The sequence below is a fragment of the Lagopus muta genome, chromosome Z, assembly GCF_023343835.1.
Source record: "Lagopus muta isolate bLagMut1 chromosome Z, bLagMut1 primary, whole genome shotgun sequence".
Taxonomy (NCBI): Eukaryota; Metazoa; Chordata; class Aves; order Galliformes; family Phasianidae; genus Lagopus; species Lagopus muta.
The window spans coordinates 57,969,539-57,995,776 of NC_064472.1; the positions used below are offsets into that span (position 1 = coordinate 57,969,539).

The 26,238-nt window shown below is 41.9% G+C and overlaps 1 protein-coding gene across 2 annotated transcripts in view; it reads left to right on the plus strand.

The window, feature by feature from the left end:
* The window catches only part of FAM172A (family with sequence similarity 172 member A), a 256,784-nt gene extending 231,541 nt beyond the window's left edge, over positions 1-25,243 (plus strand). For both annotated transcript variants that reach the window (XM_048932063.1, XM_048932068.1), the window contains one exon: positions 24,560-25,243. In XM_048932063.1, the coding sequence (XP_048788020.1) occupies positions 24,560-24,702 (143 nt within the window). In that variant the 3' untranslated portion in view covers positions 24,703-25,243. The remainder of the gene's footprint in view (positions 1-24,559) is intronic.
* The last annotated feature ends 995 nt before the right edge of the window (positions 25,244-26,238 follow it).

A 26,238-nucleotide genomic window follows, 5' to 3' on the forward strand; every position in this document is an offset into this window, starting at 1 on the left:
TTTAAGCAGTGTACTATACATGAATTTCTCACTCATACGGAAAGGTTTATTCAGCCTTAGAGAGCAGATGAGAACAACTTTTGTCCACTTAACTTATTTTGACTTTGTACAGAAAGCAGTTGTGTTGGTGGGGTTAGTCCAGGAGTTGAGTTTTGCCCATGGAATGTACAACTTGGGTGCTTTGGGCAGCATAATGAGGTCCTCTAGCTTCTACTGGGTCATTATGAGCATGTTCTGATCAACCATATCTAGTGACAGAACTCGATGTGTTTCCCAGGCACCATTCACCTGCCCTACTTTTTGATGATGTTGTGTTGGGTGCCATCTCATTGCCCTTATGTCTTAAAGTTAGTCATCTGCTTTCCTTACAAATAGCGTCAGTTCTGTGCATCACTGGCTTTTAATTATACGTAAAGAGAAGATAAGACTATGTTCCTGAAGATATTACTTTTATGTGTCCTGTAAGGGAATGAATGCTTGTTCTAGTCTCAGCACCTTAATAAAGGGAGGAGATATTAGCTTCACTACAGCTAGACAATATGAAGAATGTTGACCAATCTGTGGAAAAAAAGTAACAAGGAACCCAGAAAGCAAGCGCAGACAGAGCTATGCTCCAGAGTCCCAAATAAGCATCAACTGAACCAGACTCAGAGGTGTCTGGTTGACACAACAGAAGCGTAAGGGACCTCTGTCTTTTCAGCTGGTACTCTGGTGCTCTGTGGCAGACTCTGCTTTTCTGCAAAAGGAAGAAAGGCATAAGTTTTCTTTCAGCTCCTCCAGGCAAGTGAAGGCAAAGCAAGAACATGACTAGAAAAATAAAACAATGTAGATGCTTGCTGACTGAGGGAGAGCTGACACCCTGTATTGATTTGGACTCAAAACACATCTTTGACCTCTTTATAAGTGCTGGGATGGGCAGTCAAAATTTAATGTGAGTACAAAATGCCAATCTCCTCCTCGTCCCTATTCTCGTGTTTGCTGGGCACATGTTGAGAGGTTCAGCTAGTGCCAGCAAAAGTGATTTCTTCACGAGACTCACAAGGTATAAGCCACCAAAAGAGGTTACCACCATCAATGTCCTCAAAATTGTCAAGCCTGATATATAGGAAGAGAGGCAAATGCAGTTATAACCCTGTTGTATGGTGTGACAGTGGTTGTTTAAAGGAGAGGTTGCCTAATTATTCTGTTCCCTTGTGGGGATGTAAAGCTATAATAAGGAATTTGAAGATCATTAATTAATTGATTCTACAGAAGTTTGTAGGAAAGGTTGCGCAAATTTGGCACTTGGAGGATATGTGAGGAGCAGACTGGAGGTAGGAGTGACTTTGAAAGAAGATGGGTGAGTTAGGCAGCAGGTTGGGCCTTCACATATGTCTATCTTCATTATCAGCATTAGCAACTCTATATAGGTCATGCACACAGATGAGACATTTGGTGCCAGCTGGACTCAGCACCCAGCAAAGTTCCTGGGAATGTTCAGTTTATCAGTATAACCCACAGGTTCTGAAGGTAAAAAAAAAAAGTGCTCACCCTCCATATGGCCAAAAAAGCAGAACAAGTGAGGGATGTGAAGAGAACATTGTGGTCTCAAAGCAGCAAGGTATGACAAAGATCTCTGTGGTAGCATTCAGGAGTATCTGCAGGGCAAGAGGCCAGTGGTTAGAACCAGAGGAAAAGGTGATGTGGTCACCGTGGTCAAGTTAGTGAGTCTGGGCATCAGTGCTGGCTTCAGTAAATATGGCAAGATTGATTCTATAGATTTAGGAAACAGCAGCAGTCAACATGAGCCAAGAACAAGACTTAGAAAGCCCTGTCAGCCTAGATCGTGTCTGCCACAGATGAAAAGGGAAGTATGGGAAGGCCTGGGAAGAAATGCTGAATAGCATTGAATTCCTGGGAGAGGTGGAAGGGAGATGAACTTAGAGGTGAAATCAGAAACGGACACACTGAAGTTCTGGAAGGAGGAAGAGGAAGAAAATCCGGAGAGGACAGCTCTGCAGCAGAAGTGATGATGGTAACGTGTGCTTGGAGAGGGAGCAGCATGTTTATAACCAGGGCTGATGTGGCAGAGGGTGGGGGTCAGCCCTGGAAAATGGGGCAGAGCATAAGTCTCCATGGAAAATAAATTGTACTTTATATTAATTTTTACCTTTGTTTTCAGTGTCCGTTAATGACGTACTTTTTGTGATATAAATGCAACTCCTTCAGAGATTAATTTCTTATTTTGATTATGTAAATGTTGCACGTTGATTAAGTCTTTGTAGTTATGTTTTGGCTCATAGCAACATCTTTATCAGCAGCATAATTCATACTGTAGCAGTTAGTATGGCACTAGAGAGAAGTATCAGTTTATTTCTTAGAGCTAATTGGCTTCGCTACGTAGTTCAAGAATCATTGGCATCTAGTCAAACCATACTCTTAGAAAATGCACTGCACTAATAAATGCAGATCTGATGGTAGCTGCGTTGGTATTAAATTCAAATGAATTTGTATCCAAATTGTATCATTATTTTACACCAGAATATCATCATGTAAACACTAAAACAATTTGATTCAATGGATCTGTTCTGTCCATCAGGTATATAGGTCTAGCTGTCATAGAATCATTTTTGTAAAGGCAGAATCAATTTCTGCAATCATATTTGTACCCGTGTGTATTATGGGAAGCAAAAACGTGTAAGCATTCTCAATAATGAATATGTTTTCAGGGAAGTTGAACAAAGATAGGCTGAACATAACCCCAATAAAAAGGAGTAACTGAATAGGAGATTCACCTAGGGCATAGAGAAGGAAAACATCTCAGTTTTTGTTTTGTGTTTCAATTTCAGATTTTTAGAAGGCATAGTAAACTATTCTTCTTTCTTTCTCTCTCTCTTTTTTTTTTTCTTTCTTTTTTTTTTTTTTTTTTTTTGGTTTTGTTTTAAATGGTTGTGCTTTAATATTTGCTTTTTCCTGTAGTTACAAAGAGCTAGGCCAGAGAATAGGCAGTGATGACAGGCTTGCCTCCAGCTCCTGTGCAAATGTTAGCACGAGTGGCACAAGTGAGGATGAGAGAGTGATGGATGGGTCTAGGGAAGCCAGAGCAGCAGTGCAGCAAGAGAAAGCCCATCAGAGGAGAAAGCCTTTCTCTAAATGCTGCCTTTTGTCAGCTGCCAGCAAGGACAGCAGTCCTTGCTTGGACTTCCTTGAGCAGGATGTGAATTGTGCTTGTAAATTTTAAAAAATAAGAATAGAATTGCAAAATTTCAGGCTTATTTCCATCCATACTTATGTTCATGGAGTACTTTACCAGTAGGTGTTGATGGTAGTTGGAAACAACAGCTGCGTGGAAGCAGACCTGAGACATGAAGAACCGCAAGCCTTGTGCCTTATCAAAATGCAGGTTGAGTTCATCACAGATACCCACCAGTATCTTGTATCACCTCCTATCAGGAGTGTATCTCCACCTCAGCCCGTGTGACATTACCTTCTGGGAGCAGCACAAAGAAGCTCGGCTCAGTACGCACCGCTCCTTGGCGGCTGCCACTCACGTTGAGTATCCCTTCACCATCAGCTGCTCCTGCAATTTCTGGGGAGATGAGCAACAGCCCTCTTCTTGCTGAGGCAAGGGACAAGAATGTTGATTCATGTGTAAATCACCGGCTGCCCTTTATTTGCGGATCCAGGGAGAGTACACGGGCAGATAAAGGGCAGATAAAGGGTCGAGGCTGAGGACATGCCAGTTTCTCTTGCAGCCACGATGGCAGGCTTGGAGTTGTCAAAGACCATCTGTCATGGTTCTATGTGTTTTTGTTTTGGGGTTTCAGTATTCCACATCAAAACATCATGTAGTGTACGGGGTATTAAAGTGTTAATGCCCAATCCCAGGTACCTATCCCTGTACATTACAGCAGTCACGGGATCTGGCCCTTCCGGGTGGGGGGGCGCTCTCTTGCTGCCTTGCAGTGGGTGCTGGAGGTGCCTTCCTGGCCGTTCCAAGCTTTTCAGGTTTGACTCGATCCCGGGAACTCTCTCTCTCATCTTGTCTGATTTATTAATCTCAATTTCAATTAAATTGTATATATGGTGTTATCTTGTATTCCAATATTATAGTAAAATAAGTTTTCCTCCACAGATTGTTGCCGCTGCTCTTTTCCTCCCTTCCTTCCTTCCCATTTTGTGTGGGACTGGGGGGGGGGGGAGGGCAGAGGCCTGTCGCCCCTGTCACGGACATAGATTGATCTGGTCAACTCCATGACACCATCAGACAGGCTTATTTACTCACAGTTTAAATAAATTCGTTTATTTGCAGGCACCAGTCATGCACCAAAACCCTGTGAGGTTTGGTTTCATGTCCCTGCAATTCCCTGCCATGGTATTAATCGGCTTGCAGTCTTCCAGCACCTTGTGTTGTGTCTCATCTAATAACGTAGTTATCATATATTTGTCTACTTTATGACTGTATTTGTATTGGCGTGCCAAGTGTGCGGCAGCTGGGAACTGTGTGGGGGTGGCAGAAAGTTATTTGATCTACAAAATCAGTTACCTGTCACTCAGTTGCCTTTCAGTGAAACATAATAAAGAATCATTATGGGCCTATTAGCGGTGCTGATGTAAATGCATTTCATGTGCCACTTTGAGATCAACAGTTACCCACACAAAAGTAAAGTTGTTAAGTACAGCCTTCTTTGTTCAAGAAGGCAAATCATAAATCAGGCAAGATATTAAGCTTATGAAATGTAAATTCAGGAACCTGAGGGTCTGATCTGTTGGTTCAGCTTCAGCCTTGGCATCAGGGGCTGTCCCTCCCTGCAATAAACAGTATGCAACATCACCTCCACTGCCTTGTCACTGTCTACTTTTGTACGTCTGGGGACGTGCTCTGAATGCTTTTTAAAAGGCTCTTGAGGGAGGGGTTAGGGTGGAAAAAATGAGCCTTTTAAAATATTCAAAGAAACATGAAATAAAATGATGCAGTCTGGATTAGGAGAGTGAGGGTATAACTTGTTGCTCTCTGGTTTTATATCTCCCATGAGAATTCTTTTCTTTCTCATTGTTATTAGTGATACCACAATTTTGTGTATAATATTGATGCTATTGAAATCACTTAACAGCTTTATTTGCCAAAGAAATCCTGTCTAAAAAAAGGAAGTTGCTAGTGCTAATATTTTGAAATTCACCTCACATCCCTTGTTACTCTTTTAGCTATTTAAATTCCATTTTGAAAACTCCCACACTGTTTCAGAACCTGAGTTTTCTCTTGATCTCATCAACGCCGCTTGAAGCAAGCCCTTTTGAAGCCACCAGAAAATGCACTTTGTGTCTCTTTTTGTGGCTCACCTAGGCTTTCAGTGCCTCACACTGGGGATAAAAAAGAAAATCTGAAGTATGGGCAAAGGTCAGAGTTTTGTTTTATTTTCTCTGCACACTTTTAGTTTTCATTTTGTGGGCAGGAACTTACAGTGTTACAGTCTGCAGCCCATCAGACAGCAGAGGAGGTTTTGTTCGCATGCTTCTGCAAGCAGTTGCAGGACCAGGCTGGAGGATCAGGAAGCACAGGGAGCATCCCAGCTCTGTTCTGTGTCCAGTGGGACAGCAATGGCAACTGTGGCAGGCCTTCACTGGCAGTGCAGATGCTGATGAGCTGCTTGAATGTGGCTGGTTAAGGCCAGGCAGGAGTTGGGGAGCTGTGTTTAGAGCAGGTAGTGAGAGCAAAGTCTGTGGTGTGAGCAAGACTTGATTTAATTGGATTGATAAAAGCTGCATCTTTAGCTGCAATGCTACCTAGCACTCACTTAGCTCTAGTATAGAGCTTCTCAATGTACATCTTCTGAAAAGTAAATTGTTATCCCAATAGTCAAAAGCACTCTGGAGAGTTACTTGTTATTGTGTTGGTTTTTGTTGTGGAGTTTTTTTGTGGGTTTTTTTTTTTTCTTCCCCAGTGATTTCAACCTGCTTGTATGGTAACAGGAGTGAAATATTTGGCAGTTCTATATGTATACAAATATGCTTCATGTATATAAGTATGGAGCAGTACACAAATATATACCATTTACTTAATATAAGCAACAACAATCTGTGGCAATTTTCCTAAGAATATATTTTATACATCTGTGAAGATATATATATGATATAATTATATGACAAATAAAAATATTTGAAGGTAGTGAACAGATTTGTTTATATGCATAGCCATTTACTCACCAGGATAGCTGATCTCAAATGCAAAATTCTTGTTTACGTTGTGCCACAAACATACATTTATATACATACAAAACTATGCATAACAACTAAAAGCAAATATCAGTGCTAAAAATATTTAGTTCAGAAAAATTAGCTGGTGGCATACATGAGTACTATCTGCTAATTTGTAGTACAGGGTGAATGAATACTGCAGTTCAATTTAACTAGGTATGTGACTTTTTTTACTGATATCCTACACTGTCTTTTCAGGACGAAGTTGAGTTTTGTCTGATGTGGACAGATTTTCAGATGGGCTTAGCATGAATTTGTGCATGTGAGACGTGTACATACTGGCATGCCTGGTGTATATTTACAGGCTTTGTGTTTTATGAGCACGGATGAGCAAATATGCTCCAAATTACGTATATATTTAATTTTAAAATTTCTGTGTTATTTACGTGGCATTTAAAATCCAATCCCCCTGGAACAGGCCCAATGGGGAGAAACAAGCAAGAGAGGTCATAGAACGTTGGCATCTTTCCCCATCAGTTGTGGGGCTGTTGCAAAGAGGGCAAATGGCTGTACACACTTGTGTTTACAGGTACATGCCTTTGATTAACAGGAAACAGCTCCTGCGTGGTTGTGTATCTGAACTGAGTTATCAGTTCTTAGAGCAGCATTTCACATGTTGCTCTACAGACAACTTAGTGTATGAAGTTTTGTTATCTAGTGCAGACACAAAAGGAACAGCAAAACTAACGTACTGTCACAAAGTCAGTGTAACAGTGGTTCTTACATCTGTGAATCTCACTGTTTTCTGGATTGCTTTGCAAATAATAAACCAAATTCCTCCTTAAAGTGATACGTCAGTAATTTCAGATTTGAATAGTTTATATGAAGGAATTTGATACGTTTCTTTGATAGCTCAACAGACTCACAACACTCCCATTTAAAATGCCCCTTTGTGATAGTGTGGCACTCTGAAATAATGTTAAGTTCTTTAAATCTAAAAAACTGTGGGTACCCTGATTGGGGTAGAGCTCAGCAAGCTTGACTTCAGCCAGTTCTTCCTAAGGCGATCTGGGACACGAAGTAGCTGTTCAAGAATCTTGCTGGTTTTATTTTTAATGTAGTGAATGAAAATGGGTGGTGCTGAAAGGGATCTTTGTCATCTGGCTCCATGCCACACCATTTCAGATTCCCAGGAGAGGAGATAAATCTTGGGAGATCCACAGAGCAACAGACACGGAAGAACTTCCCATGCTTATTTGCTTGATTCCTTCAGTTCCTTGTACTCCCCCAGAGTGAGGGCTGTATTTGTTAGGCACACATTCAGAGCTGTGGGTCATGAGCCAAACTTCATGCACAGGAAGGTGCAGGACATTGTGTTTAAGTACTATTAGCAAATACAGAGTATTTCATTCTTGCTGGAGCTTTCTGAAAGTCCCAGTTTTTCATCACAGCCAAAACTTGTTGTAAGTCTGTGGCTTAAACATTCGTTTTCACACAAATCCCAGAGAGGAACAGATTTATATTGCTGCTTGTGTAATGATATATCTTTGTTTTATTTAAAGGGACTATAGAGGAGCTATATGGATTGCAAAGCTGGCAATTTTATTAAATGAAACAATTTCCAGTATTTATTTTTAAAGAGTGAAAAGCCTAATTCTTTTAGTCTTGTTTTTATTCCTACTTCATATTTTTCACACTTTATTCACACACTTTATCCACATTAAGTAAAAATGAGCCTTATTTCAGCATTCATACTATGAGCCCTTTAAAGAAAATTCATTGTACTGCCTGTTACTGTAGAAGCCTATCAAGTAGTCTGCTGTACTTAATGACATTACTTCAAATTTGGGGAACTTGTTTTGAAAAGACAAATATGCAAAACCCAGGAATGTCAATAACACCCAATGACTGTTGCTCAAATTGATTTGTGTCTCGTGGAGATTTGGCTTTCTGTAAAATGTTAGCTGCCCAATTTCTAGCTTTAGCAAGTTAAATACATGGAATATAGCCATTTAAGAGAGAAACATCTATGCTACTGCCCAGTTTGCATTGAAGTTTGCATTGAACAAAGGGTAGAAGAGTTCTTATCCTGAAAAGTCAAATAATAATGGCAGAGTTTTTACCAAATACGTGAGAAGCTGATGCACACCAGAGCACTGTCAACTGGGACATGTGCATTTGCCCATGGAAGGAAAGAAGGTGTCATTTTCCTTTATTCCTTCTTTCTTACAAGCTCCAGTATTTTCATATAAATTTAAATTGGAGTGGTACAGGTTGATGTGTAGGTGGTGTCTTGCCTGGAGTAAATCACAATGCTTTGATATTATGACAACTTGGAGCAACTAATAGTTGGGATTTTGTCATTAGCAGTTTTTGTATCACACTGAGTAAATGTGTGGCATCATGGTGATGAGCAGGAAATGTCCATATGAGTGCGTACAGCAACATCACCCACTGCCACGTTGGGAGATATGTTATAATCAAAGGAGCAAACAGTAGTTGATTATGTTTAAAAGATGCTGGCCATAAACATAGATAAAAGTGTGCAAAGTGTGCTGTGCTTTCTGAATGATATTATGAAGCACAAATGGTGTAATTGCTATAAATATGACACTGAACATGAATGCTTATACAGGTGATTGCTTGCTTGGACAGATTAATGCCTTTATAATTTGCCCGGCCTATCACATGTTTTGTGTTAGTATTACATGTCTGCTTTTGAAACTGAGCCTTTTATGACTTCAGTGGACTCAGCAGAATTTCTGTATTTGAAATTGATCAATTAAATTGTTGTTTGGGGGTAATTGATTCTGTTTGCTGTGAAGTGGCCTGTGGCTGTGTCACCCTTCCTTCTTATCTCATTCAAAGAATACTATCACATTAGCACAGAAATGCACAAATGCTAATAGCTGAAGCAAGGAAAAGGATCAATGTGTGGTTGTCACTCCAAAACACATGTCCTGGCATCTTTCATCGTTCCACATAAAAGTTTAGCTGCACAGATTCTTTCTGATAAGGTTATCATTACAACTATCTGTTACTACCTTTATGGTGCCATGTGTGCCTCTCTATACTGCTTTTTCATTTGTTCATTTTCTTTTTTCACTGTTTTGTTAACCAAACCTCAAATAAGTAACTGTTCATCAAAGCCCCTCCAGCGTGCTTTCAGAATGAGACCAGAGATGCACGTGATGCAATTACAGAACAATACTGCTTTTAGTGACCAGCCACTCTCAGCTCCAGCAATTTATGAAATGCTCAGAGTATTGCCCAATCAGTTCAAGCTCATGCTGGAGTGAACAATGAGAAAGTGCAAACGTTTTGTATTTTATACACGTGAGGAGCAGCTGATGTCCTGGGTTTGTTCAGCACGGAGCAGAGAAGCTGAGGGGAGGCCTCATGGCAGGCTGCAGCGCCTTACAGGGGGCAGAGGAACTCTCTGGTGCAGGGGAATGACCTAACCATCAGAGGGAACTTCGGCTTCTAGGAAGTTAGGTGACCTGGAAACTTCTGACATAAGAAACTGCATGAACCAGGCTTTTCCATGGGAGAGGTTGGAGAGACATCTTGACCGAGTGCTTTAGAATGTGTACACGTGGTGAGGCTTGTCTCTGCAGGTGCTTAAAACCCTCCTCAAGACTTGGGAAATCATGCAGGTTTCTCTCCCCTAGTGACATTAATTCCCTATTGATGTTCTTTAAAGTAGTCATCAGTTTCCACTTTAAATATATATTTTTCAGCCTAATAATTTCAATCACTATCTGTGTAATGGCAAGCATACATTTCAAAGCACTATATTACATGAGTTTCCCATATCCAAACTGTATTACATCCTCCTTAATTTCCTCATTGTACATCATTAAAAATGAAATTATTTCAAGTTCTGCTACAAAAGCCCAGTCTCTTTGAGCCAGCTATCTCCACTCCCAGGTGACAACTGTATGTCAGCAGAGGAGCCTGGTGGAAAAAGACACAAGGGACCTTCAAGAGACACTACTCAAAGCTCTGAGTAGTGTGGGTGGAAACTCTGCCCATAAGCAAGTGTCCTAAGGCTGGAGTTTGCTTATTGCAATCAGCATCTTCAGAGCTACCCAAGGCCAATTTTAGCTGCCAAATTCTAAGGCCTTTCTGCTGAGTACATGCAAATGAGACTTAATGGGTTGTGACTAGGAAAAGTTGGGTGGTTTTTCATGGGATACTGCAAAAGGACAACAGGGACCATACTTTCCAAATTTCAAGCTGACTGTGAAGAACAGAGATGCAGGAGCTGCTCAGTTGAATTCTTGTAAGGCTTTATTTTTATTTTCTCTTTTCTTCTTCCCATCAGAGGCAAAACATGTTTTTCCTCAATCTTATTTCCTGAAGTGACTAAATCCTTTTAGTTGAAACATAAAAAAAAATAATAATTATCACCCTGAGGCGAAGACAGAGCATGGGAATTTTCATCCCAAATACTTTGCTTGGCAAAATTTATAAGCAACTGGAAACAAGTTCTTATAATGGAAACTATGGAGATCCCTAACTACAAAGGATCTACTTGCTTTATACTCAAAAGTCAGATAGAAATATCTCCATGACCCATTTGGGATACTAAACCCAATTTAAAAGTGTCTGCTTTTTGTATCTCAAAAAGCCACATTAAGCAATGGATGTCCTGAGGATGCATTTGGCTTTAGCACTTCCCAGCCCTAACCAAAGCTGTTGTATCTATTTGATTTGCTAAGAATGCCTGTCATAGATTTATTATATTCTTCTTTTCCTTTTTTCTTTTTTTCTTTTTTTTTTTGCTGGAACACTTCTGCTGTGAAACTTAATCCAAGTATTGCTATGCACGTTGGAATTCAAACTCGGGCAATGCTGTGCACAAGTCCAGCGGCACAGTGCCTTAGAGAGATATACCATAGGCACATCCCACAGAAACATGGTGCAGTGATGCGTTTGCCTTGCTGTGTGAGCCCTCTGAAGGAAGAGAAGGCTAGTAATCTCCCACAGGCCCGCTCCTCACTGTCCTGCCCTTTACAGATGCTCCAATGCACAGACCAAAACCTGGGGCAAAGTTTCCTAAGCAGGGGATGGTTTCCTGGATTCATGAAGCAGCCCATGTGGGAGCAAATCCTGTATGTACAGTGTCTATCCCTTTGATTTGCCCTCTTTTCCCAACTGAAGCAATGCCACAGTCTTCCAGTGGCAAAGCAATACTGAAGCATCTGAAGATGTGGAGTATTTGCACAGCAAAGCCTCAATGAGGCTTCTGCATAATGCAGTTACAGCTGCACAAATGCTAAACGTTCATGTCATTATGGTACTGGAACTGAAAAGCATGCCATAACAGATGGGCATGGTGTTGACTGAGAGTTCTTTGCTTTTCAGTTAGTCATAGATTCTCTCTTTTCACAAAAGACTGAAAAAGTGTTTTCATAATTTAATGCAGCAATATATCGTGGCTGTAACATTTCATTTATCCCTAGACTAACAGGGAACACACTGCATGTATTCCAGCCACAGTGCAAGTTTTCCTTAAGTGCTTGTATACGAGCTCCCCTCCAACTTCCCTCTACAGGAGATTCAGTTTTTATATTAACTCCTTGCAGGATCTTTTATGAGCAGTGACTGTCAAACTGTGCTTGTCTGTGCATTTGTGCGTGCTGATATTGTTCTCATTTAGAAGAACTTCAGCTCCCACCTCAATCTTGTTTTTCCCCATGCATTTTTTCCCTAATATATCAACAGTTGTTTTAGAATTGTTTTGAAAAAAACAGCCTACAGCGTTTTAGGCAAACCAAGCCAAGTTGGAGCAATAAGTATTAAAAGATATGCATGGGGCACAAACAAAAGAATTCCCTGAATGTATTTAAGTGATTTTCTTCCTGCTTTTTTAATATAATATTTGTAGGCCAACTGTGGCAATAACTGATAATTTTAATGCAAGATGACATCATTCCAGTTCAGCGATTCTTCAGAGAGAAATTACCCTGACAACTTCTTTTCATTTTGTTTTAATTTTCTGAAAAAAAAGTTAAGATTTTCAATGTAAGAAAAAAAATAATTTGATACAAGTTTCAAAACTCATTTAAATACTTCATCTCTCTTCCACTTCCAAACACACTTTCCTGGCAGTTTCTTGCTTTTGCATCTCCAGCTCCCACGGTTTACCATCGTTCCAGCTGAGAGAGACTAAACTAAAGTTTTCTTCAGAACCCGTGGAGTGCCTGACAGAAGATCCCTGTCATGACATGAAGTTCCTTGCATGCTTTTTCTGATTATTTGGCAGCCTGACTTAGCAGCACGGGTTCTGTCGGAAGACAGAAAGGCCAATTGTTAGGTCAGGCCAATATTTTGAAACAAGAATCTTTATTTGGAAATGCAACAAGGTCATTAACCTTGTTGTTTTCTCTCTTTTTTTTTTTTTTTTTTTTCTTTCTCTGCCTGGCAGGGAAATCATAAGTTGTTTCCTTAGCATTGAAATGACTGCAACATCAAGTTTTGGAGCTTGATGTATTTTTTTTTATCTTGTATCAGTGGAGATAGCAAATCAGTCCCCATCTTGGAAGAAATTTGATCTCCCAAATGGAGATAAACGTTGAAAGTACTCAGAAACTTTTCAGTTCTGCAGCTGGGTGCTTAAAACTTGGTTTGCAGAAAGACCCTGATTTGGAGGTTGACTTCTGTCCCGTCCTGTCTTGCAGCTCCTGAGGATTTCTGGCAGAACATGCTATGCAGTTCCTCCAGGAGCAACCCACATCTGTCCTTCACCCTGTTGAGCCCTCTCCATCCACAACTCAGAAACACTTGGAAAAAACAGAATGAAAGTCTTATTTTTAAGGCTTTTTTCTCCCTCTTGCCATCACTAACTTAACATTTCCCCCCATGTCCATCCCAGACTGTGAGTTCTTCCCACTGCCAGTGGCAGACCCATCTCTCACACACACTCATGCGTCTGACTCCCCAGGAAGAGGATCTCAGGCAGGCGTTGGCAGGGGTCACCCCACCCTGCTCACACCCAATCTACTCGTCTCACCAGAGATATGATTGCCTTTGGCTTCCCTCCCTGCCGCATTACACTGCGCAGTTCCCTCTGATGACACTGCTGAGGTTATGTCATGGGAAGTGTGATATTACTCAGCTTCATTAAATTTAGTGTAATTCACATCTGCAAAGCCTCTGCAAATTGGTGCTTAGTCTTAAATTGAAGGTTTCCACAATGTGGAAACTTCAGAGTATCAAGCAGTGAGTCCTGGTGTGTTACAAATTAGGGTGTAAAAGTCTGGAATTCCTGAAAAGCATGCCAGAAAACTGAAGTTTCTGGGAAGTTCTAAGGCAAATATGTAATTAATTTAGTTGGCAACACTAATAGCTGGGATGGCACCCTTACAAAGAATTCCTTTGCTTTATTTGCATTTCCAGCCCAAATTCTGGAGGTGGCTGAACGAGCGAGTACTTCAGCAGAGCTGCCTTTGTGAGCCAGTCCCAGCCACACACTTCTCCTCGCTGGGCTGTAATGGGTGCAGACCTGTATTGATCACCATGACTTGCAGGAGAGAAAAATCTTTGCACTTCAGATTGCATATAAATTATAAATAGCATCTCCAAAGGCTGTGAGTTACAGCAATAGCATTCTTCAGAGACGGCCACATGTAAAGCTGCTGGTATAGAGGTTATTAATTTTATGATTGCAACGCAGCTGTACTTGACCCACAATGATGATCGTTGTCCATAAAATCTCACAGTCTGGGATCAGTCCCTGGCCTGTTTCAAGAATGTTCATTCACAGTGACCAGCAAGGATCACATCAGTGTAAGAAGGTTAACGCTCATTGTATCACTGTGAATTAATTGGTGAAATGGCACTGTCTCCTTCCCTTTGCTTTTTTTTTTTTTAGCTGTTGTTTTCTTATAGAGTTTTTTTTTTTTTTTTTAATTCAGATTTTATCCAAATGAATATCCAAAGTCTGTCAGTGACTCCAGAACTTGAATTCTAAACTGCATTTGTTATGTGATGAAACACAGGCATCTCGCCTTTCCACTAAGTCACCCTACCATTCAGAGTAGGGTTGCTGTATTTTCGTGAATGTGTCCTCTTTTTCCTGCCCCACCATTACACTTGAATGGCTAGTGTGGCCTATGACTGGGTTTTCTAAATACCAGCCAAAAGCAGATCTCAGATTTTGCTTTACAGTAAGATTGAGAAGATCTGAGTCAGACCTCTTTGAAGAAGAGTCAGAGGAAGGGAGGAACTGTGGTGGATGTGAGGAACTGAGAGATAGGCTAGGTGAGTGGATGAGAAGCAACAAGAATTAAGTGGTATGTGGTGAGCAAGGTCTTGGAAAAAGCTAGAAGGTAGATAAATTTAGGGGGAGAAACTCAAAAATTCCTCTTAGGCTAATAGATGTCTCGGATAGAGGAAAATGGACAAGGAGTGAGAAGAGATTTGGGAAGAAGTAAAGAGGACATTCCTCCCTCTTGAGGCTTATTGTACCTATGAGGATTATGGGGTGGCTTATCTGCCTGAGACCTGTGAAGGTATTTGCCCTGTCAAACTTGAGGTGTTTCTGAGCATGTACAGAAGCAATGCTGCAATAAGGCACAAGCTTTAAGATCAGGCACCCGAGGTGTCAGTGGAGTTTAAACACATTAGGGAGTGGTGAGCAGCTGACTTGGGATCCTCAGGATCACTTGGGTTTAGACTGTTATATTTCACTTCTCAACACAAGGTGCTAAGTCCTTTCTGGCAGCTCATGGCACCTGGGACAGGTGTCTAGGGGGAGAGTGAGTGGATGCCCCACTCCCATCTTTCCTTTTGTTTACCCTAATCCTATCCTCTGGCAGCCGCAGCCAGCAGGAGGATGGATGAGTTTTGCTCAGCCTTTCCTCAGAGGTACAACGCAATCAGATGCGGCATCTGCGTTGGTGGGGCTTTCCTCTCCTTCACCATTACACACTTAACCTCTGGAGGATGACCAGGGCATATTGCTCTTCCTGTGGCTGGGCTGGGGCAGCCACATTCTGAAGGTCTAGGCAGGAGCTGGGAGGTGGCAAAGGCACCATGAAGGGACTGGGCTGAGTTGGGTTAGAATGGGTTACGTTAGGTTTCCTTTCAAAGGCAGGGCTTTTTTATAGTGATAGAGGGGACTGCGAGAGCTTTAATGGCAGGAAATAGAAGAGTGAGCTGCTTCTGCACTTGACTGGAGAAAGCAAAAGAGTAAAATACCATTATTCCTGTACCTCTAAAAATAGTCTGGGCTTGTGTCGACTGCAATCCTTTGCCTACAAAAGTATGACAGGAGATTATAATCCAAGGAGAAACTTCAGGAAAAAAAAAAAAAAAAACACTTTGAAATGTTCCTTAATATGAACATGTTCTTCCAGAAGTTGAGGGAGGGGTGGTGCAGGAGTTAATTTATTCACTACAGGCTTATGACGTTTGAACTCAGATTCTTGGTGAAATCATAAGAGCACTGGGTCTTTGCTGCAGGCCCTTTTGTTGCATCAACGAGAGTCTTGGAAAGACTTCCTTCACTTCTATGCATGGCATCCACGCCAGTTCTTCCAGGCATGGAAGGCGAGAAAATTATGTTCAGCTGTTTTCCTTTATAATAGTGGTATTGCAATTGCAGGTCTGTGCTTATCCTGCTGGCGATTAAGGATCTTCTTCCTTTTTTTTTTTAGATGAGATGTACCATCACATAACATGGGACTTTAAAGTACTGCCCTTCCCAGCTGCTGATGCAGGCACTGCCGTTTCTACAGCATCGCCTGGGCTGCTTGTATTTTGGGAGCACCAAAGCTGGATAAGCTTGTGCTCATGCTGCTGGAACAGCTGTTCCTTGGGTGATTTACATAATTTCATTTGCTTGGTGGGTTTTACAAATCTGAGATATTCTTCAGTGAAGGAAGATGAAATCAGCATTTTCTGAATTATTTCCAATAATTAATTCTCATCTGAATGTTTGATGGTACAATTACTATGTAGGAGCAAATAATCATAAAACACCATCATGGAGACTAGCTATTTTCGAAGTGCTGGTCTTTTCACATGCCCAGTGCATAAGTGGCATTCTCCCATGTTAGCAGAGTTTGCAGGCAAGGAATGTGACTTCAGATCTGTGCCTTATGTGCACTGAAAAGCTGTGGGATTTTGGAATACTTGCATTTTAAAATCTGCCTCTCAAGTATTTCATTTGGCATTAATTAATTTAATGCAGTTACTGTCACAGTATGATATATGAGTCAAATGTTGTGTGCCCATCAGTGCCTGGTGCTACCACTGGTCTGGGTTGCACCATCTTGATCTGCTTAAGCATGGCAGCAGTGAGCACTGCCTTGGAAACCATGTTATACGTTCCCTTGGCAAGTGTCGGGGTAAGAAGATGCCACTGACTTCTTTTATGGCACTGCTGTATGTCAAGTTTGGTCATGTAAATTAGTATTTCTCAGATTTATAACCTGTGGAAGTTTCAGAGCATAAATACATATTTAATAGTGGTCTCTGAAGAAGCCACATGGATCTATGTTCTCAGGAAGGATGGGGTATACTGAACAGGTAAAATTTCCTTTGTTCATAAAATAATCTTCCTTTGTCCTGCTTGAGAAGATGATGATTTTCAAAAGCTAAGTACTTTGTGCTCTTGGGTGCAATTTTATAATTCTTTTTCTAGATCATGATAGAAGAAAAAGAATATAAAAAATTCAAAAATTCAGTTGTCTCACTGATGTATGTTATTCTAATTCCTCAGAGTTACTGTGACATACCTTGCAAATGTAATCAGTGCTACCTGTTGTCTAGATACAGCTGATAAAATTGCAGACTAATGAAAAACAGGACTGATGGAAAAAAATGCAAGGAGTTATTTAATGTGTCACCTGCACCCATGGTATTTCATGGAGAAAGAAACTCTTGCCTAACCTACTCTTGATGAGGGTCATGAGATTCTAAAACTTCCGTAGGTACTTTCTCAGCTCAAAAACATTTTCCTGTGGTGACATCTGAACTTCCCATCTCACATTTGACAGAAATTTTATTTTTATATGTAAATACAGGTAAATATATTAATACAAAAATGGATGTAGGTATAGATAATACAGATATGTTGGAGATGTAGATACAGATATAAATATATTGATAATAGATAGATATGGATTTAAGTATAGGTTTGGATATGGATATAGATATGAAAATAGGTGTGAAGAAACAGCCATAAATGTAAATGTTGGTGTAATTTCAATCCCCACCTGCTTACCTCTGGGGGCAATACCACGTTACCATGTGTTTTGGAAGCCTGTAGTTGCACTGTACTGCTATAGGAGCCTTTCCTCAAGGATGTGTCCTTGTGCAAGCATTCACTGCTCGTAGAGTGCATTGTTCAAGAGTGTTGCTTGGAGTCATGTTGCCAGTCTGACCAAGCTAGTGATGGCTGGAATACTGTAGGGCTGAAGGGACAGTCATCTGTGTCATTTCACTGGCAGCAAGTTTTCATCGACATTTCCTGTGTCCTGGCTCTTGGAGCACACAGGTCTGCTGTAGACCTTGTGAACTGCTAGCCAGTGTCCTGCCCACTGCCTCCCTGCATCTGCCAAATGGCCTAGTCCCAGCACCATTGCTGAACCCTGTGGAAGCTGTGCTGGCACCAAGTCCCCATCCACCCCAGGTTGTGGGGCCTGGGGCCAATTCAAGCATGGTGTCTCTGCTGGCCACACAGGCTGCAGGGCAGATTGCAGCAATTTCATTTGGATTTGCCCTTTTGCCTGTGCTCTTGCCCATTTTATAAAGATTTTGGAGAAATTTTGGACTTGTAAACAGGTTTGCTGTGTGGAACCAGTCTCCCCAGAGCAACCCACAGCCAGCCCGCTGCCTGGTACTCCTTTAAAACCAGGGGTTGTGACATTGCTGTCTCTTGAAATGCCATTTTATTAGCCTCCACTTTAGCTGTTGCCTTTTTCTGATTCATTGTTTTTTAATGTACTTGCATACCACTTGCATTACTGCAGCTGCCTACAGTCTGACCATTCCACTGGTGGAAATGACATCTCTGTCCCAGCCACAGAACCATGCTCTGACTAGGAAGATTCCATAGCTGTTTGGCACTCTTTCTTTCCTTTTTATAATGCATACTCAACAGAAAATTTCTTGGCTTTCAATGACCTCTGCTCAGATGCGAATGACCTTACAACTTTCACTTATTTAGCCAGTTAGCACTCAGAGGAGCAAACAAATGACCCATGTTCATGGGACTGCCCTCAATATTTAATGAAGAGTGGTGGAAAATAAGAGCCACAATGATGTGTTAGCCTCCAATCTCTTTCTTGCATTACAAACCTTGCTTGCACTCAGCTCTTGTATGTATTTTTGCATCTTTTACATGTGGGCTGAGAGAAGGATGTAACAAAGTTGATTACCTTTTCAAGCCGCTTGCTCCTTGTGTGTAGGTTGTGTGCTGTAATAAGGGGGAAAAAGAAAAAAAAAAAAACACTGCAAATATAGAAGTTCAGAGGTAATCTTCATCGTGGATCAGTGGGATTCTTAGTGCTCCGTTTCTGCTGTTCCATTAAAGATACTAGAGATAATAAATGGCCAACAAAAATAAACACTGATGTATCATGGGAGACAACAACTTAGCATAACGTCTTAGTATGTGTAGTCTATTCTCTAGCTTTGCCAAGCAGCTTCCCACAATTTTCTTTGTATGAGTATTCCATCTAAGCAAGCTTACTGTGAGTCTAAGCCCTCTTCATAAGCTGTATTTTTATTTCTTCAGCTTTGTCTAGTTCTTCCCTCTTGGTTCCTCCAAAGAATTAATTTCCCTACCCAGACACTTCTAGATCATTATCATGTCCATGACTCCACAGACAATTACTTCTAAGCCAAACCAAACATACTGAAGTTTTGTTCTTTTTCTTTTGTTTTGTTTGTTTGTTTTAATATCCCCTCAGAAATCACTGCTTCCATTTCATTAATTGGTTTATGGCTTCTCTCTTAATTTTTCCCAAGCTTTTACCTTTCTTCACCATTCAGAGGTCTACAGCATGTGTAGAAGCTCCTAAGATCGTCAGTTCTCTCTCTCAGAGCCTCTTGAGCTAATAGACTCCTTTCCAATGTTTTTCCTGACGCTCTTGTGCTCCTTGTCAGAAGCATTTAATGACTTTAAACAAGACATTTATTAAGTCTCCTTTTTCCTTGGCTTTACTCGTGATGCTCTGAGAGAGTCTTCTGTTTTGGGGTTTGAGATCCGGAAGTTTACATCAGTAGAGCAAAACAGACTCAGCAGACATAGTAATTTCCACAGAGAACACTCCACTTTGTACAGATCCAAGGGATCCTTCTCCAAGAATAGTAAATGAAGAAACCTTATGAATTAAAAATAGTTAAACCTGTCATTCTGGATAACATCTCACACAGCCAAAGGTTAAAAAGTTAAATACCTGTTTAGAAATAACTGTGATATAGAAGTCATTTAGTAGCATCATAGGCAGGAATGTTTTTTTTTCTCACATACACGTGAAGATATGAATGGTATAATCACACTGTAACACTATTGCAGAATGGTATATGTAAGAGCATAAAGTCTTACATTAAGACTTTAATTTGTGTGTGTCTGCATCATGGGAGAAAGAAAGATAAATTTCCATTAAATCCTTCTGAATGGTATTTGCATCACTGGGTCAGAGGGGAATGTGACTGCTGATTTGTTCATTTGTTTGTAAAAGGAGAATGAATGGCATTGCTTCTCCGCATTGTGTAAATATGAATAAAACACACTTGCTAAGTTTTAAATTGCTGCTGTTTGTGCACATGGCCCCAGAAGGCTGCCTTTCACCCTTTGAAACATTCAGAGAGAGCTTTGATAAGGCTCTTTGCACCAGTGTGTTTCAAAGCTTGGCTCCACAAGCACAGAGGCAAGCAATGTGATGGGGAACAAGGTCTGATGTGGCAGCTGGCATAGGATCCACTCCTATCAACACCAGCTGGAAGCTTTCCACCATGTGAGATGCTCCATGGAGAACAGCCAGGCTCTCTCCTCCATCAAGGAGTAAATCCTGACGCGTGGAGCACCCTTAATGCTTTTTGAAGCCTGTGGTATTGAAGTATTGAACTGCTGCTTAAAGAATCAGACCCTGGGTCAGCGTTGTGGCTAATATCTGTGGAGAAACTTTTCAACCTGGAAACTTTTCTCTGCAGACGTGCCTCAGTACAGAGCCGTGCCTCGAGGACTCTCTGCTCCTGTGCAGCATGGGAAACCTTTGTCCCACACATCGTGTCATCCCCGTGGGGAGTCACCATTGTGCTGCGCACTTCTAAACACAACCGGAGGAGGTTTTTGTGCCGAGCAGTGGGCAGGAACGGCAGGGGGGCACCTTTGTGCTGCACAGCTGGTGACCACAGTGACCGACTTGCTGCTGCGCCAGAGCAAGTGATGGCAGTGGCAGCACACAGGCAGGCAGTGCTCCTTCCCGGTGCCACCAAAGGACAGCTTCCCTGGGTGGGAGCAAAGTGGAGAAACAGCAAGGACGGCTTCATGCCTGTGCTCACTGCGCGCCTGGCCACAACACACAGTCACCTCTGCAGTCGTCAGTCCAAACTTCGTATTTCTTTTCACTTTGGCATTTTTTCTACCCATTTATACCCCTTCTACTTTATTATTTTTATTATTTTTTCTCTGTCTCTTTCTTTTGCTTTATCTCCTATTCAACGTGTCATCTTTTAATTCATCCAGTTAAATAATAAGCAGTCTCATTATTTTCTTAGATCACTCCCTAATGGCCGTGTTTAAAAGACTTGAGCCATAATACCAGTCCTACTGGGACACCATAGATATATTTTCCACCTCACATCACTATGTATTAGTTACCTTCTCAAGTGCTCTCACCTCTATCCAAGAGGTGCAACAGCACTTACTCACAAGACCATGAAGCCCTAGTGTGTGATGAGGTGAGGGAAGATACTGAGGTGAGATACTGGCCAGAGCCCCACAGGTAGAGCCTGAACCTACATGGGCACCATGGCCACCTGATTACTGTGGTCACCACAAGAGCAGCACAGGCATCACCAGTGCACTCATGCTGAGTGCTGTAGGATGCCTGCAGAAGCGCTTGTCCATGGCATGTGTAAGGAGTCACATAGGGCTGGATCTGGCCCCAGAAATCTCAGGCTTGGTGAAGACTTCATGTTGGAGCAAAGAATACTGATGCACAAGAGGCAAGGACAACGGCAACTTACAAGATAAGGAGGGTCATAATAACTTGTGACTCCTCAGGTTACTCCCACACAGATTAACCTATGCAGAAATTGATTTATCTTTTGCCCACCATTTTTTGTTATTCAGTGAGGCGGTTGAAATTGGTTCTTTTTGTTCTTGTTAAATGTGATCCTGTTTTGTTTTCAGGCTTCTGTTACCCTAAAGGTACTTTCAGGGTTGTTGGGGTTTTTTTGTTTGTTTTTTGGGGGGAGGGTTGCTTTTTGTTTTTCAGATGTCTTGCTTTAATAGCATTCAAACATAAATATTATGTGTGTTAATTTCATTTAATCTTTCTTTTCTCAGATTAACATTGTTTTTTTTTCCTCCCCCCATCACAGTCCTTTGGTGCCTACCTGACTGTGCATGAATTCTCAGAAATAATTGCCAGTAGTTCAGCAAGTTCATTAACTGATTCCCTGAAGACCTTCAGATGCATGTCATCCAGACCTGGTGATTTGTATATTAAATTTTAGCAAGTATTCCCTTATCTGAGTTTTTGTATTTACAACTGTATCGTCAAGTCTACATTATTTCTAATTGTCAGGATCTCTTTCTTGCAGTGTATAAATTGATTCTTGTACCTTGTTCACTGTTTTACATTACTCGCTTTACCTCACATATTGCTCAATCCACTTTTGGAGTTCTTCCCTGACCGTGTTCTGCATTTGGTAAAACACAAATGTATCTCTCCTTACCTCCTCTTGCACTGGAAGCAGGAGGTCACTTTTCTCTCAAACCTTCTTTCTGTGTTTTTTTTTTACTGTGCCATGCTGGTGATTCCCCAGTACTATTTCACATCCATCTGTATGTCTTCAAGTGACCCCTTTGGCACCCCCTTCTGGGTCTCTTTCGGGTTGGGAGAAGTAAGACTGATGGATTTTGTCCTTCTGCAGTGGTAGACCTAGCATAGTTTAGGATGTTCCAGCTGTCTGCCACATGTAGCAGTTTGCATACATCTTTTTGTTACACCACAGTCCATACGTCCAAACCATTGCTTAATGTGGTGTTTTGAGTTGTGCAATTTATAATCATATTTGTTGAAATTAGTGAGCACTATGAGGATATATACCTTAGAGTATCTTAGCTGTAGTACAGAAGCTTCTTATTATGTGGCCCTCACAAATGATTATTTCCATCAGAAAATAGATGGCTTCTCACCCATTTAATTTAGATTTGTCTACTACAAAATACACAACTGAGATTGCAATCATCAATGATATTTTTCCTCTGGCAAAAAACGTTATGGCCAAGTCTGTCATCACCCTGAGGACATAACTCTTCTCACTTCTGTCAAATTTCCCAAGCCTTTGGTATATAAATCATAAATGCACAGTCTGTGCAGTGTTAAATTTTTAGGGCTCTCCCTTTAGTGGTAGTTGAATGTGAATAAGTAAGGACAAAATTTGACCTTTAAATGACTATAAAGAGCCAAGGCAGATACTTGGCAAGCTTTTCTTATTGCAGTATTAATCAAGCAAAGAATCGTCATAATCCCAGAAACTAAATAGCCATTGTAGTGATTTTATCACCAGGGAAATTGTTCATCTGTCAGTAAGATAGTCACTAGGAAGGAGAAAATAGGGAGTGTTAAAATTGCTTTAGACCACTGAATCATTGTGTCCCTCTAGATTCAAAGCTTGAATTGTTTTTTGAGAGGGGTGGGTTGAGAAGGTTTGCTACAGGAAAGCTTTAGGTTAATCAGTTTCAGTAACACCAGTGAATGTGAGCTTGATCTCTCTTGAGGAAATGAGGAGAGTGCATGGGAGAAGGCAAGGCAGAGAAAGGGAAGGGGAGGCTTCTGAAACTTATTGTTTTGTCACTCTTTGTTTCTGGATGGCCCTTTCACAAAGGAGGAACGTTGTTGATTAAAAAAAGAGAGAGAGAGAGAGAGAGAGAAAGAAAAGCATAATGTTCGCCTGCTGTATTTTCACCTAATTGAATCCAGCAGATATTAATGCACATGAATGCGACAGGGACAGAAGGGGATGGCTGCAGGCAGGCGATGGCGCCGGCTCTGTGTTGGTGCGGGCCTGGGGAGCCATCTGTGAGGCCTTGTGCCTGGCGGGGCTCTGCACGGCGCTCCATGTGTGTGACACAGGTGTGCGAGGGGACCTGTGTCAGGAGCGCCGTCTGTCTGCACTCTGGCATGCAGTCCATCCATAAAACCCGCTCTGGCAGGTGACGCACATGTGGCACTGCCTGGCGAGGCACCAAGGGAGGCCTCCAGGCACCGCGGTGACACCAGCCGTGCCAAGGGCTCGTCTCCTGTGCTGGGACACGGGTGAGAGTCCTACAGGACAAGGCTCTGTGCCTGCTGTCCCCGCTGGCCTACCACGTCCTTCCTTGTCGTCACCCCCAGATCGCGGTACTGTCACAAAACTGTTGCTAGGCAACAAATGTGGTTACTGGGTCTCAGCGAATAGCTGAAGGGGAAAGTGAAGTGTTGCGCCATTGTAGAGTAACCATAGCAATGACCTACTATTACAGACTAAAGAATTATCATTAACAATGTTAAAGTATCAAACGGAGGGCCTGGGATCCAGAGACTTCCAGGCAGCGTCTCCACGTAACTGGGGTCTCCAGGAAGAGATCCCAGCACTTCCCCGGTGCTCGGCTCCGCGGGAAGGTGAGCGCTTCTCTTGGGTTGATTTGGGGCATTTTGCTGTTTGTTTTTGTAAGTCGAGCGAATGCGGCACGCGTTCAAGGAAATACTTGTAAAGCAATAGAAATACCCAGCAAACGGAGAGGTATGGTTGAGTGGGATGCAGAAGGAGGAGTGGAATGACACTCACTTTCTGCCCATATGTCAGGTTTGGTTATTTTGAGGAAGGAAGCACCACCATCTTGCAGTGGTTGTTGCTGAAGTCTGGCCTCTGTTTTTGCTAATATCTGTGTATCAAGCTAAAAGCTGTGAAAAACAAAAAAGGTACAGGACTAAGTACACCAGCTCTTCTCAGTTGACAGAAGAGGTGCTTCCATGGAGCCAATCATCATGGGGGCACAGTTGTTCCCTGGATAGACACACCTCTGGACTCCTGCCATTCTGACACAAGCAAAGCCCAACCACTATGTGCCATACGCCTATGGCTGTGGTGCAGGTTTGCTGCAATGCACAGGCCACCATGAAGTGACTCATCCTGTGACTTTGTTTTGCAGGTACGGAGCGTCATGAACTGACTTCCTGGAAGAGTTTTCCATCCATTTTCAAGTTCTTCAGCGAAGCAGTGGAGGCAAAGAACAGCTCAGTGAAGCCAGCCCCAATGCGGCGCTCCAATAGGATAAAATACGAAGAATTGTAAGAGGAGGAAGGGGGAGAAGTCTCTTCGCTGCTCGCTCTCTGCAAGGAGTCTCCCAGCCCCTCATTAGATTGTTTTCTTCCTAGAGCACAGGGTCGTGATGTATACATCTAAATAACGTTTTGCATTATTTCTAGATGAGTGCAACTGTCAAAGCAATATGGGTTCACTGGCTGTGCTTCCTGTGGGCTGTAACTTGGATTTCGTGCTGCCCATCAACGCACAGATTAAGGCTGACAGTGGTAGCAGCATCTTACAGCTCTAATTGCCCTGACATAGCCCTGCCGGGGCTGTGTTTCTAGATCCAGTAGTCTTCTCTTTCTCAGCGACCAAGTGGGATCAGTTCTTCAGTCTTTCATTTTCTACTGGTAGGAGGGACAGAGAAGTTTGGTCCAGAATTATGGAAAAGCCCCTTTGTTCTAGAGATTCTCTCCAACTGCTGGATCAATGGCATTATCTGTGGATCTTATCTTCCTTTTGAAAGCTCCACTTAAAAAAAGTGGCTATTCATTAACTGCCTGGATCACACTGTGAATATGACACAAAAAAAAAAAAAAAAAAAAAAAAAGAGAGAGAAAAGAAAAGAAAAGAAAAGAAAAGAAAAGAAAAAGAAAAGAAAAGAAAAGAAAAGAAAAGAAAAGAAAAGAAAAGAAAAGAAAAGAAAAGAAAAGAAAAGAAAAGAAAAGAAAAGAAAAGAAAAGAAAAGAAAAGAAAAGGAAAAAAGGGAAGAAAGAAAGAAAGAAAGAAAGAAAGAAAGAAAGAAAGAAAGAAAGAAAGAAAGAAAGAAAGAAAGAAAGAAAGAAAGAAAGAAAGAAAGAAAGAAAGAAAGAAAGAGAAGAAAGAAAGAAAGAAAGAAAGAAAGAAGGAAAGAAGGAAAGAAAGAAGGAAAGAAGGAAAGAAAGAAAGAAAGAAAGAAGAAAGGAAGGAAGGAAGGAAGGAAGGAAGGAAGAAAGAAAAAGGGAGAGGCCACGTTTTCCTGTTTATTTCTAAATGCAAAAAATGCTTCCGTTTTCACACGCTGGGTTCCAAGGACTTTGCCACTGGTGTGTGCCCCCACCCATTCTACGGCTCTCTCTGCGCTGGGTGCTGCTCTGCACTGCATCAGCTGCACGACATGCCCGGACGTCGTGCCCAGCCTGTGAGCACGCTAATTAAGCTCTTTTAGGTTTGATGATGCTAAATTGAAGTGATCTTTTCTGCAGTGGCCGTGCCCACCTCGCCTCTGATGTGGTTAGTGATGGGGAGGTGAAGCTCACCACACCGCCTGGGAGTTTGGGACCCCACCGCTCACCCCTCCTCTGTGATGTTCCCACCACTTAGGGGTGGGGTCTTGGAATGTGCTGAGGTTGTGCCCCTGGAGGGCTCAAGGGAGACCCAGTTTTGAGCCCAAATTGTTCTGCACTCCTATGATGCTGGGGAAACCTCGATTTTGCAATGTCAGCTGCAGCCTATGCATGTTTTGTGCAGTGGATTCCCACGGGGAGCTGCGGCAGGGAGAGGTGGGGAGAGAGGCTCGGCCCGGTCCCCTTAGGGATGTGG